The 12,500-nt window shown below is 52.8% G+C and overlaps 2 protein-coding genes across 2 annotated transcripts in view; both read right to left on the minus strand.

Moving 5' to 3' along the window:
* The window catches only part of EMWEY_00011990 (hypothetical protein, conserved), a gene marked incomplete at both ends in the record, with an annotated part of 6,117 nt that extends 4,653 nt beyond the window's left edge, over window positions 1–1,464 (minus strand). Inside the window, one exon of the mRNA XM_013479055.1 lies at window positions 1–1,464. This exon is cut by the window's left edge and continues 417 nt beyond it. Within this exon, the coding sequence (XP_013334509.1) occupies window positions 1–1,464 (1,464 nt within the window).
* Window positions 1,465–2,802: 1,338 nt separating this feature from the next.
* The window catches only part of EMWEY_00012000 (NADPH-cytochrome p450 reductase, putative), a gene marked incomplete at both ends in the record, with an annotated part of 9,755 nt that continues 57 nt past the window's right edge, over window positions 2,803–12,500 (minus strand). The window contains 16 exons of the mRNA XM_013479056.1: window positions 2,803–2,820; window positions 3,476–3,516; window positions 3,691–3,794; window positions 3,930–4,018; window positions 4,201–4,463; window positions 4,650–4,889; window positions 5,361–5,409; window positions 5,885–5,995; window positions 6,231–6,625; window positions 6,922–7,564; window positions 8,314–8,563; window positions 9,705–9,742; window positions 10,181–10,293; window positions 10,722–11,168; window positions 11,812–11,854; window positions 11,961–12,500. The exon at window positions 11,961–12,500 is cut by the window's right edge and continues 57 nt beyond it. Coding sequence (XP_013334510.1) covers window positions 2,803–2,820; window positions 3,476–3,516; window positions 3,691–3,794; window positions 3,930–4,018; window positions 4,201–4,463; window positions 4,650–4,889; window positions 5,361–5,409; window positions 5,885–5,995; window positions 6,231–6,625; window positions 6,922–7,564; window positions 8,314–8,563; window positions 9,705–9,742; window positions 10,181–10,293; window positions 10,722–11,168; window positions 11,812–11,854; window positions 11,961–12,500 — 3,384 coding nt within the window. The remainder of the gene's footprint in view (window positions 2,821–3,475; window positions 3,517–3,690; window positions 3,795–3,929; window positions 4,019–4,200; window positions 4,464–4,649; window positions 4,890–5,360; window positions 5,410–5,884; window positions 5,996–6,230; window positions 6,626–6,921; window positions 7,565–8,313; window positions 8,564–9,704; window positions 9,743–10,180; window positions 10,294–10,721; window positions 11,169–11,811; window positions 11,855–11,960) is intronic.

The following is a 12,500-nucleotide window of genomic DNA, read 5'->3' on the forward strand; positions in this document are numbered from 1 at the left end:
AGATAATGATGAAGAGGAGACAGGTGTCTCCTTTCTTGCTGCTCTTGCGCATATCTCTCTTATTCTTTGTCTAAAGACAGAATCACTTAATCGCCAGGAGACAGATCCTGAACAATCACGACGTATTACATTCTTGCTGCTGCTGCTGCTGCTGCTGCTGCTGCTGCTGCTGCTGCTGCTGCTGTCTTCATCTATACCTATATCACGTACCCGACCACGGCTTCTACCTCCTGCTGCTGCTGCTGGTGGTCGTGCTGGTGATTCTGCTGCTGCTGCTGCTGGGTCTGCTGCTGGTAATGCTGCTGCTGCTGCTCCTGGTAATGCTGCTCCTGCTTCATCTTCTCTTGCTGCTGCTGCTGCTGCTGCATCTGGTGCTGCTGTTGCAGCTGATTCAACTCCAGCAGGCTGAGGAGGAAGCAAGAAAGGAGAGGACACGGGGGCCCCTGGGGCCCCCTCAGTAGATACAGCAGAGTAAGCTGCCTTCTGCCCCACAGGTTCTGCTGCTGCGTCAGCTGCAGTAACAAATAAATCGATCCCGCTCCCGGGACAGACGATCCCCGATCCCGGAGAGACGATCCCACCTTCATGGACGACCCCACACCCCTTCGCCCCACATATAGGGGCAGCTGCCTGCTGCTGCTGCTGCTGCACGTTCTCTTCGTGCTGCTGCTGCTGCTGCTGCTGTTCGTGCTGCTCAAGGCCACAAAGGAGATGATTCTTCAGGTGGGGCTGCTGCTTCTGCTGTTCCTTCTGCTGCTGCGTCTGCTGCTGCTTCTGTTCCTGCTGCTGCTGCTGCAGATTCTGCTGCACTTGCTTCTCTGCTGGCCGTTGCGTCTGGCTATCATATTCCTTTTTGTCTTGTTGCTTTTGCTGCTGCGGCTGCTGCTGTTCAAGCCAATGCTGCTGCTGCTGGTCCTCGTGGTGCTGCTCCCGCTGCTGCTGTTCGTGCTCTTGCTGCTGCTGCACGTATCCCTGTTGTTGCTGTTCGTCCTTTTCCTGCTGCTGCTGTCTCCTCAGCTGTTCGTCTCCAACAATGGGGAAAGAACTACTGCTGGCTTCTCTATAGCTCTGCACGAGTTGCTGCTGCTGCTGCTGCTGCTGCTGCTGCTCTTGCTGCAGTAGGCAGTTAGGTATCTGCTGCTGCTCCTGCTGCAGCATGTCTTGCTGCTTCTCTCGTTGCACCGTATAGCCGGGCGGATCTGTCCGATGCAGCAGCAGCAGCTGCTGCTGCTGCTCATCTTGCTTCTCGTGTAGCTGCTGCTCGTGCTGTTGCTGCGCTCCCTCCCTCCATTCGTGCTGCTTCTGCTGCTCCTCCTCATGCTGCTGTTGCTGTTGCTCCTCCTGCCAGAGCCGTTTCTCCCCTGGCTGCTGATCGTATTGCTGCTCCTCCTGCTGTTGCTGCAGCGGCTGCTGCTGCTGCTGCTCCCAGTCTGCTCCCCTCTCTGTGCCCTGAACAGTCCCCATTGGCCCAGTGGAAGTTGGAGGGCTTACGTGTCCCCTCTTGTAGGGTTTAGGGTTTAGGGTTTAGGGTTTACAGCTTCTGCTGCTGGCACATTAACGGGCCCTGCAGCTTGTTGCTGCAGGGGCCCCCTGGGGCCCACTCCCGCTACAGGAGGTCGTTAAAGTTACCACCTCAGGTGTACGTACACCACAAAATGCAGCAACTATCAGTAAAAGAAAAGAAGCAAAGATGAGCCCGTCATTATGCCCTAATCTGTAGGACTACTCGCAGTACAAGCGGTGGTTTAGGGTTTAGGGTTTAGGGTCTAGGGTTTTCAAGTTGTAGGGTCAATAGCACCAGCCAATGAGGCCAGTGACTTCAATACAGGACACAAAAGCAAATTAAGACAGCAGCTGCTGCTGTTGCAGTTGCTGCTGCTGCTGCTGCTGTTGCTGCTGCTGCTGTTGCCGCTGTCGTTGTTGCTGCTTACAAGACCTGGAGCAGCAGCTACAGCAGCGACGGCTGCTGATTCAGTTTATTATTGAAGGAAAATGAGTAACGTGACAGTATTGAGCTCAGTGACACTTTTTATAATTGAAGAAAAACAAACCCTAAACCCTAAACCCTAAACCCTAAACCCTAAACCCTCATCCTAGGGTGGTCGGTAGTAGCCGCTCTCAGCCCCCAACCACTGTATAACAGGAGGCTTCTGAGTACTTTGTCTTTTCTTCTATCTTTTTTTTATTAATTAAAAGGTATTTAAAGGAGAAAAAAAGTAATTTAGCTCCTTTTATTTCTTTTATATTTATGCATGGGGGGCCCCCCAGGGGGGCCCCCCTGTCCAGCGGACCGCGGAGCGCTGCGTGGCGTGCGGTTCGAACGCAAACTTGGGGTGTATATACACTTGATAGAAGCGTTTAATTATATTTAATTTAATTTAATTTAATTTATTTATTTTTTTCTTCTTTTGCTGCTCTTAGAAGCTATTTAGACGTAGGAGGATCAAGGCGCACCCTACTGCGACGCCATATTGGATGGTCACCTTAGGAAAAAGGCTGCGACAGACAGCAGCAGCAGCAGTAGCAGCAGCAACTACAGCAGCAGCAGTTGCTGCAGCAGCAGCAGCAAACTAATTAGACTCTGTTTAGTTGAGGTTGTTGGTTTTGAGTTCGTCTCTATACAATTTAATAGTTCCCTGGTGCATACACTACCTAAACCCTAGAGACGCGACGCCAAACCCTAAACCCTAAACCCTAAGCTAGGCCATAAACCCCAGAGAGGAAACCCTAAACCCTAATCCTACTGTTTATAAAAGAAAGGCTCCTTTTGGTGGGGTGTACGGAGTCCTCCTCCTGCCGTTTTTACTGCCTCTTAATTATCTAAAGGTAGTATAGCCCTAAACCCTAAACCCTAAACCCTAAACCCTAAACCCTACGCCCTCGAACTGTTTAATGGTCATAGATATTATATATATTGTACGGATAGAGAGAGACAAGGACATAAAGAATAAATGTATATATACTGTTAGATGTCTTTGCATATCTATTTTGTCTCCTTTTGTCTCCTTTTGTCTCCTTTTGTCTCCTTTTGTCTCCTTTTGTCTTTTTTGTCTCCTCCCCAAGGAGATACATCCCTCCTACAAACCTCTAATATAACCTGCATGCATGCATGCATGCAGGCTCGGTTTCCTGCCCATGCATGCATGCATGCGACCACTCCAGCCCAAGGCTGCATGCCCTGCATGCTGCTGCATATCCACTCTAAGACAGCCTACAGGGCCCGTCGGGGGTACCAGAGGGCCCTGGGGGGCCCCCAAGAGAGCCTCCAATTGTTTCTAAGGAGCCCTGTGGGGCCCATAAGGGCCCCCAAAGGGCCTCTTAGGGGGCCATAAAGGGGCCCCCCACTACACCAGCTTGAAGAATCTGCTGCTGCTGCTCGAACAGCAGCGGCAGCAAGAAGCAGCAAGGAGCAGCAAAGAGCAGCAAGAAGGAGCAGCAACGGGGGCCCTCCTAGTCCCATAGCTCCTCCACATACCGCCCAGCTGCATGCAAGCACAGTAACGATCTTAGCAGCAGCTGCAGCGCAAACACTGCAGCAGCAGAAGAAGCAGCAGCAAGGCAGCAGCAGCACTGCAGCAGCAAACTGTAGAACATACATGCAGATACGCGACTCCAGTAAGAGCACCCACAACAGCAGCAACAGCAGCAATAGCAGCAACAGCAGCAGCAGCAGCAGCAGCAGCTTCGTACTGTCATGCATGCGCTGAATGAGTGCCTCTGCCTTCTTATCTCCAACAAAGGAAGCAGCAACAGACACAAATGCTTGCTGCACTCCTTCCCCCATTGCTGGCTTCCTGTGCATACACCCCAACAGTAGCAGCACCAGCAGCAGCAGCAGTTAATACTGCTGCTGCTGCAGTAGTCGAACCAACAGCAGCAGCAGCAGCAACAACAACAGTAGCAGCAGCAGCTAGATGCTGCTTGCTTACCCACAAACATAGATGGCAGCACCTGACTGCAGCAGACCCCACACCAACTCCTTCTCTTCTATTATCTTGTGCTGTACGTACACCTTGCGCTGCATGCACAACCCTCACAGCAGCAGCAGCAGCAGGTGCTGATACAAGATGTATATAGCCAGTGGTAGCAGCGGTAGCAGGAAAAGCAGCAGCAGCAGCAGCAAGAGCAGCAGCAGCAGCAAGAGCAGCAGCAGCAGCAGCAGCAGCACGGCAGTAGGAGAGGGACAAGAGGCAGGAATACCTTTGGATCAGCACGGGAAAGAGCAAGGAATAAACGACTAAGCACTGGCTTCTGCTGCTGCTGCTGCTGCTGCTGCTGCTTGTATATATCTAGCAGCTGCTGCACCTCTTGCTGCTGCGGTTGTTGCTGATCTAGATAGGACAAGAATAAATCTTTATATAAGAAATAAGAGGTGCCTATACACCCGAAGAAGAGACACACTGCTGCATGCGTTCCCCCTACAGCAGCAAGATGACGAACAAATGCAGCAAATGGTGCTATGCCTGCAACACAACAAACCCTAAACCCTAAACCCTAAACCCTAAACCCTTAACAGTAGACCTTTGATATGTCTTGTGTGCTACTGTCAAGGACATGAGCAGCAAAAACGAGAAGAACAGCAGCAGCAGCAATAGCAGCAGCAGCAACAGCAGCAGCAGCAACAGGAAGCCACAGGATTATCATGGTACCTGTGCCAGCAGCAACAAGCAGCAACGGAGTGTCTCCTCCTGCAGGTAGCTTAAAGCAAGAAGGTTTGCAGCAGCAAAGAGCAGTAACAGGTGTCTCCTTTGTCTCCTTGCTGTTGCTGCTGCTGTTGTTGCTGCTGCTGCTGTCTCCTCCTATTGGTTGCAGAGACAGGAGATAAGAAGAACAAACTCCTTCGTGTATCCCCGAGGGGATAGCAGCAGCAGACCCAAAGGGACGAATCCCTGAGGAGACACACAGACACATGGAGACACCTGAAGCACAGCAGCAACTGCTGCTGCTGCTGCTGCTGCTGCTGCTGTTGTTGTTGTTGTTGCTGCTGCTGCTGCTGCAGTAGATACGCACCGTGCTGCTCCAGCAGCAGCAACAGCTGCTTAGGATCCTTTCGTGGAGTTCTATGGCGATTTAGGCAGATGCATGCTGTCCGTGTCACCTGCCGCTGCAGCAGCTGCTGCTGTTGCTGCTGCTGCTGCTGCTGCGGTTGCTGCAGGTGAGAGGATGCTAGGGTGTATGCACGGGGCATGCGGTGCCTCGACAGCAGCAACAGCAGCAAACCTAAATCTGCTGTTGCTAAGTTAATAGAGGGAGCAAGAGCAGCAAATAAACCACGGAGACACCAACCCTGTCCCCTTATAGCAGCAGCAAAAGTGTCTCCTTGCTGCAGCACATAGCAGCAGACACACAGCAGCACGAACTGTCCACGCAGGTATGCAGCAGCAGCAACCGCTGCTGCAGCTGCTGCTCCTGGTGCACCAACGCAGCACGAGCAAGCAACCATCTCACCCTATCTTAAGCCCTAGTCCCCACCACCTAAACCCTAAACCCTAAACCCTAAACCCTAGAAGGGTGTATAAGAGTATATTTACCATGGGGTCTGTAGTAAGTTGAATAAATTGTCTCCTTTGTTGTTTATTATTAATAAAAAGACTAAAGACAGATAACTCTGTACGGCTAGGTAACTCATAGCTGCAATACAGAGAAAGCGCATCCTGCAGCAGCAGCAGCAGCAGCAGCAGCAGCAGCAGCAGCAGCAACAGCAGCAGCAGCAGCAACGGCAGCAAGAAGAATAATAATAGAAGCATAATTAACACAGCAACGCAACGGCAATGCAACGTGGTGAGCGCAGCAAGGCAGTTTGCAGCACCAACACCAGCAGCAACAGCAAAAGCAACAGCAGCAGCAGCAGCAGCAGCAGCAGCAGCAGGTATTATGGTGTTACCTCTACTGTACAGGGAGTAGGGAAGGGGACTGTCTCCTCTAAGAAATGTATTTTATCTTCAAGAGATATTCCTCTCTCCTTAAACCCTAAGGCATTATACCACCACAATACCTGCAGCAGCAGCAGCAACAGCAACAGCAGCAGCAGCAGCAGCAATAGCAGCAGCAGCAATAGCAGCAGCAGCAATAGCACGAGCGCCAGCAGTGGGGGTTGTCATCCACCTAACCATGTCTACCTGATGGTCTGGTTTTCTGTCTATCATCTAGCAGCTGTAGCAGCAACAGCAACAGCAGCAGCAGCAGCAACAGCAACAGCAGCAGCAGCAGCAGCAGCAGCAGCAAAGTACCTCCTGCCTGTTGTTGCGTGGCAGCACGTATAGTGTGTCTGCTGTGTGACACCGCAGACGAGGAGACAAGGAGACATCAAACTCTAACTCGCGGCAATCAGCATCAGCAGCAGCAGCAGCAGCAGCAGCAGCAGATTGTGCTGCATCTGCTGCTGCTGCTGCTGCTGCAGTTGGGTCAACTGCTGCTGGCTCCCGCTGCAGCAGATCGGTGCTGCGCAGCAGCGGCAACGGCTCCATGGAAAAGGCAAAGCGAGCAGATGTTGAGCAGGGCCGCTGCTTCTGCTGCTGCTGCTGCTGCTTCTGCTGCTGCTGCTGCTGCTGCCCTAAGGGCATGTCGCTTGCTGCGTCTGCTGCACCTTCTGTCTTACGAAGAACGACTACCGTTGGAGGCTTATCTGCATGCACTCACCAAGGAATACTTCTGCCCCTGCAGCAACAGCAGCTGCTTGTGCTGCAGCAGCAGCAGATGATGCAGCAACAACAGCAGCAGGGGCTGCTGCTACAGACGACGGGTGAGGCAGCAGCAGGAAGCAGCAGCAAGACCCCCACCAATAGCAACACAAACGAAGGCAACAGCAGCAACACGAACACCTGCAGCAACAGCAGCACGAGCAGCAGCAGCAGCAGCAACAGCAGCACGAGCAGCAGCAGCAGCAGCAGCAGCAGCACGAGCAGCAACAAGAGTGCTTACGCTGGTCTAACCACATCTGCACCGCCTTCATCCCTGCTGCTTCTGCTGCTGCTGCTGCTGCTTCATCATTTCCCGTTGCTCCCTGCGGCATGCCTGCTGCAGGTTGCAATTTGCTGCTGCTGCTGCTGCGCTGCTGCAGCAGCTTCTGCAGAGCAGGCAGCAACTGCTGCTCCATCCATTGCTGCGCTGCTGCTTCTGTGTCTCCTCTATCGTCACATTCCCCTACTGTCCCTACAACCTCTGCTTCTCTAGCTGGCAGCAGCTGCAGCAGCAGCTGCTGCAGCTCCTCCTTGCTGCTGCTGCTACTGTCGCTGCTGCTGCTGCTGCTGCTGCTGCTGTCTGCTGCTAGCTCATGCAGCTGCTGCTGCATGCGGCATACCTTACGTAATGCCTTATATGTACGAGCAGCCATGGCATTATAGCTGCTAGGGTAGCTGCTGCTGCAGAGGCCTAAGACAGCAAATACCCCACATAAGAATACAGTCTCCTGCTGCTGCTCCTGCTGCTGCTGCTGTTGCTGCTCCTCCTCCTCCTTCTGCACAGCAGCTGCTCGCTGCTGCAGCAGAGATAGGGCAGCAGCAAAGTCCTTTCTTTGTATAGCCTGCAGATGCAGCTGCCGTAGCCACTTGCAGAAACCCTTCAACTGCAGCAGCAACAGCAGCACAGCAGCAGCAGCAGCAGCAGCAGCAGCAGCAGCAGCAATGCAGGGACACAAAGCAAATAAAAGAAATGGTATGTGCCGTGGCATCTACTGGAAGGTTATCCTGTGTCTCCTGCTTCAGGTGCAGCAGTAGCTGCTGCTGCACCTGCTGCTGCACTTGCTGCTGCTGCACCTGCTGCTGCACTTGCTGCTGCTGCTGCTGCTTACCCATCCTTCAAATTGCTGCGCACTAGTTGTCGCTTCTCCCTCCCCATGGGTAGCTAGCACTAGTACCCTCAAAGGGAGGGGCCCCTTTACCCCTAGGGGCCCCCAGGGCCTCCCGTCGCCTTTTAGGGCCCCACTAGGGGGCCCCTCACATGCAGCAGCAGGCAGCAAAAAGTTAGCAGGAGAGAAATCCTGTGTGCATGCATAGACAAGAAGCGCATGCAGTGTATGTACACCGCAGGCAGTAGTCTTGTTACTGCTGCTGCTGCAGGTGCAGCAGCAGCTGTTGCTGCTGCTGTTGCTGTTGCGGCTGCTGAAGGGAGATCGAGAATGGCAGACAATGAGCATGATCGATAGCAGCAGCAGCAGCAGCAGCAACAGCAGCAGATGCAGCAACAGCAGCAGCCATGGATAAGGGAGAAACCAATTGCGTGTTGAAGAAGCATAGGATGGTGTACTCAACAGCAGTAGCAGCAGCAACCGCAACAGCAGCAGCAGCAGCAGCAGCAGCAGCAGCAGCAGTGTACCTCTAGATCGGAGACGGAGACAGCAGCAGGCCCATCTAGAGAACGAAGAGTTGACGCCAATAATTCGCTAACTCTTTCTGCTGTACCTGTCTCCGAGCCAAAGTGTATATACACCCCAACACTGCTGCTGCTGCTGCTACTGCTGCTGCTGCTGCTGTTGGTACTGTTGCTGCTGCTGGAGGTGGTAATGGTGGTGGTGCTGCTGCTGTTATCGTCGTTGCTTCTGCTGCTGCAGTGTACCTTTCGAGCCCTTAAAATGAAATAGGCAGCAGCAGCAGCTGCTGCTGCTGCTGCTGCAGCAACAGCAGCAGCCTTCTTGCTGCTGACGGGCATTGTTGTTCCCTTGCCATGGGCCCCCCTCCTCCTTTCTTCCCCTATAACAAATTCAGGTGTATAGGCAGATCATTTTTATCTTTTTATACACTAAAATAAAAAATAATATATAAAAATGTAAACGAAGTCCTGAGGGGCCCCCGGGGCCCTCATAGGGGGCCCCATGGGGGCCCCCAGGGGGCCCCCCCAGTATGGATCGATGAATGCCTCGCTGCATAATTAGGGTTTTCTTAAGAAAAAAACTTTTTTAATAATTAGGGTTTGCTTATATTTGTTTATTAATTAGGGTTTATTATTATTATTATTATTATTATTATTATTATTATTATTATTATTATTATTATTATTATTATTGTACATTAATAAATAATTAGGGTTTGTATAATAATTAGGGTTTGTATAATAATTAGGGTTTCCTTAATAATTAGGGTTTCCTTAATAATTAGGGTTTGCAATAAAAGAAGCAGCAGAATGACTACGAGCTAAACCCTAAACCCTAAACCCTAAACCCTAGACCCTTAATCCTAAACCCTAAACCCTAAACAGTAAACCCTAGACTCAAAAAAGAAGGAATGTTTGGCCTATAGACCTGTAGGCCACTGTACAAGGGCAAGTCCCTCTTTATCCAATAGGAAGCAAAAGCTGCTGCTGCGCTGGCAGCAGCAGCAGCAGCAACCTACTGCAGCAGCACAGCATGCAAGCAGCAGCGCCTCCTGGTGTATATACAGCGCAACTGCCAGCCGCTGCTGCGACACCCCACTAAACAGCTCCAACAGACCTAAGGACACAGCAGCAGCAGCAACAGCAGCAGCAGCAGCAACAACAGCAGCTACAAATGCAGCAGCAACGGCACAGCAGCTGCACAGTTCTACTTCCTGCTGCTGCAGGGGAGGCAGCAGCGAGACAAAGCTGGTCTATAGGGGCCCCCCTAATATCATTCTTTCTCTAGGGGCCCCTGGGGCCCTCCAGGTTTGTGGCTGTACCCCAGAAGCAGCAGCGAAATATTTGCTGCTGCTGCTGCTGCAGCAGCAGCAGCAGGAGTGGCAACCGTGTCTTACCTCGTTTTGGAGCGAATATCAGCAGCCCTCCTGTTCTGCTGCTTTGTGCATGCACATCAGCATCAGCAGCAGCAGCAGCAGCAGCAGAGGCGTCTGTACACTGCAAATAAGGGCGCTGTAGCCAAACTAAGAAGGCCCTCCTGTATCCCTTATGCATAAATAAAGGCAGCAAGGAGGAGACACATAAAATACTCACCTAATAAACAGCAACAGGAGACAGACACAAGGATATACTCTATGAAGAGGCTGCTGCAGTAGTTGCTGCAGCAGCAGCAGCTGCTGCTGCTGCTGCTGCAGTAGCATTTGCAGCACCAGCAGTAGCAGCAGCATCTGCTGCTGCAGCAGAGAAAATAAGAAAAGCAGTATCACCAGCAGCATTCATCACCAGCAGCAAAGGAAGCAGAAGCAGCAGCAGCAACCCCTGCAGGTGCTGCTGCTGTTGCTGTTGTTGTTGCTGCTGCTGCTGCTGTACTTACTCTGCCTAGAGAGTCAGCAAGAGCAGCAAGTGTGGGGTCCCAAGGACAGAGACAAATCCTCATGGCCTTCCTCTCTTTGTCTACCCAACCAACCTGCAGCAGAGGGGCCTCTACTGCAGCACAGCAGCAGCAGCGGCAGCAGCAGCAGCAGCAACCACAGCAGCAGCAAGAATTTTCGTCCCGTGCCTCAGTAATAAGAACAGCAACAATGGTAGCAGCAGCAGCAGCAGCAGCAGCAGCAGCAACAGCAACAGCAACAGCAGCAACGCACATATATTAAAGTCCTCTGTATCACTGGAGCTTCTAGATCCCTGCTGCTCCTTTTTTTTCTGCTGCTGCTGCTGCTGTTGCTGCTGCTGCTGTTGCTGTTGCTGCAGTTGTTGCTGCGTAGGACTGGATCTAAGGAAGCTGAGAGCCCCCCTAGCAGCAGCAGCAGCAAGTCGTCCAGCAGCAGCAGCAGCAGCAACAGCTAAGAAGGTAAAACGAGGTGTCTCCTTTTGCTGCAGGGAGAGGCAATGAAGAGACAGCAGCGGATCCGCACCAGCAGCCAGCAGCAGCAACTGCTGCTCCTGCTGCTGCTGCTGCTTCTGCTTCTCCTGTTGCTGCTCCAGCTCGCCGCTGGAACCTGGAGATAAAGGGGTCGGCGAAGAGGGCTCCTGCTGCTGCTGCTCCTGCTGCTCCTGCTGCTGCTGCTGCTGCTTGTGCTTCGAGGCCTCCAAGGCGAGGGGGCCCCTCCTTCGTAGACCTGTTTGCGTGTCTCCTTCTTTGTTCTTGTTTGCTGCTGCTGCTGTGTCCTTCTGCTGCTGTTCCTCCGTGGGCTGCTGCAACTGCTGCAGCAACTCACGCATCGCCCTCGATGCTGCTGCATCTGGAGGGGCAGGTGCAGCAGCAGCTGCTGCTGCTGCTGCACCACCAGCAACAGCAACTGCAGCAGTATATCCCCGCTTCTCCAACCTGCGGTGTACGTACACGTAAAGGAAAGTACAACCTATACAAACAGCAGCAGCAGCGGCAGCAACAGCAGCAGCAGCAACAGCAGCAGCAGCAGCAACAGCAGCAGCATACATAGTCAAGATTGCATGGATGTTGCGATGGAGGAAGTGTGGCTGGTCCTTTCCTTTTGCTGCTCTTTTTGCTGCTTTTGCTGCTGCTGCTGCTGCTGCTGCTCGTAGGGTACCTAGAGAGACAGCAGCAACATGACTGTCTCCTAACAGCAGCAGCAAGATGGTGGAGTCCCCCAGGCAGCCAGGGGGTTCGCTATCGCTGCTGTTGCTGCTACTGCTGCACCTGCTGCTGCTGCTGCTGCTGCTGCTGCTGCTAATCAGCTGGATGTCAAGAAGGGGAAGGGGCAGCCAAGAGCAGCAAATGCAGCAAGCACCTCCCCTGGTGTACATACACAGCGCGCCACTGCAACACAGCAGCAGCAGCAACAGCAGCAAGCATTGAGACAAAAGGGACAGAAGCAGCAACACAGGAAACGCGCAGCAGCAGCAGCATATGTGGCGGCCTGTGACGCTCTTAGCAACAGCAGCAGCAGCGGCAGCAGCAGCCACAGCGGCAGCAGCAGCCCCAGTAGCAGCAGCAGCGTCAACAGCAGCAGCAGCAGCAGCAGCAGCAGTACCTGGATGTACCAACAAGAAGCCCGAGTGTCCCTGTCTCTAATTCAATCCATCGCTGCAAAAACACCACCAGCAGCAAACCCTAAATGCTAAACCACAATTTAGGGTTTAGGGTTTAGGGTTTAGGTTTAGGGTTTAGGGCTTAGGGTTTAGAGGCGTACCAAGGAAGAGACGCGACTTCCCTTCTCTTGGGGAGGAAGGTCCACGATCCATGTGTGGCTTAAGACCCCATTTTGCTGCTGCTGCTGCTGCTGCTGCTGCTGCTGCAGTTTAACCCCTTCCCAGCGCATGCACTGCAGCACAGATCCGCTTGAGTGGAGTATGCATGCATACACACTAACATCACAGCTGCAGCAGCAGCATCTGCTGCTGCTGCTGCTGCTGCTGCAGAATGCTGCTGCGGAGACGCATGCCTTCTTGTTTATATCCTCTTGAGGTGTACGTACACCCCAATTAGGTGTCTCCTTTGATGGTATATTTGCTGCTGTGTCTCTACAGAGGGGCAGCACATACACCGCAGCTAAGTCTGCCCTCTCTGGGAACTCTAATGAAGAGTCTGCTGCTGCTGCTGTTGCTGCTGTTGCTGCTGTTGCTGCTGTTGGTGCTGTTGATGATGATGGTGCTGTTGACGATGATGATGCTTCTTCTGCTGCAGTTGCTGCTGCTGCTGCTGCTGCTGCTGCTGGTTCCTCTGGTGTACG

The sequence above is a fragment of the Eimeria maxima genome, genomic scaffold, assembly GCF_000499605.1.
Source record: "Eimeria maxima Weybridge genomic scaffold, Emw_scaff86, whole genome shotgun sequence".
Classification (NCBI taxonomy): Eukaryota; Apicomplexa; class Conoidasida; order Eucoccidiorida; family Eimeriidae; genus Eimeria; species Eimeria maxima.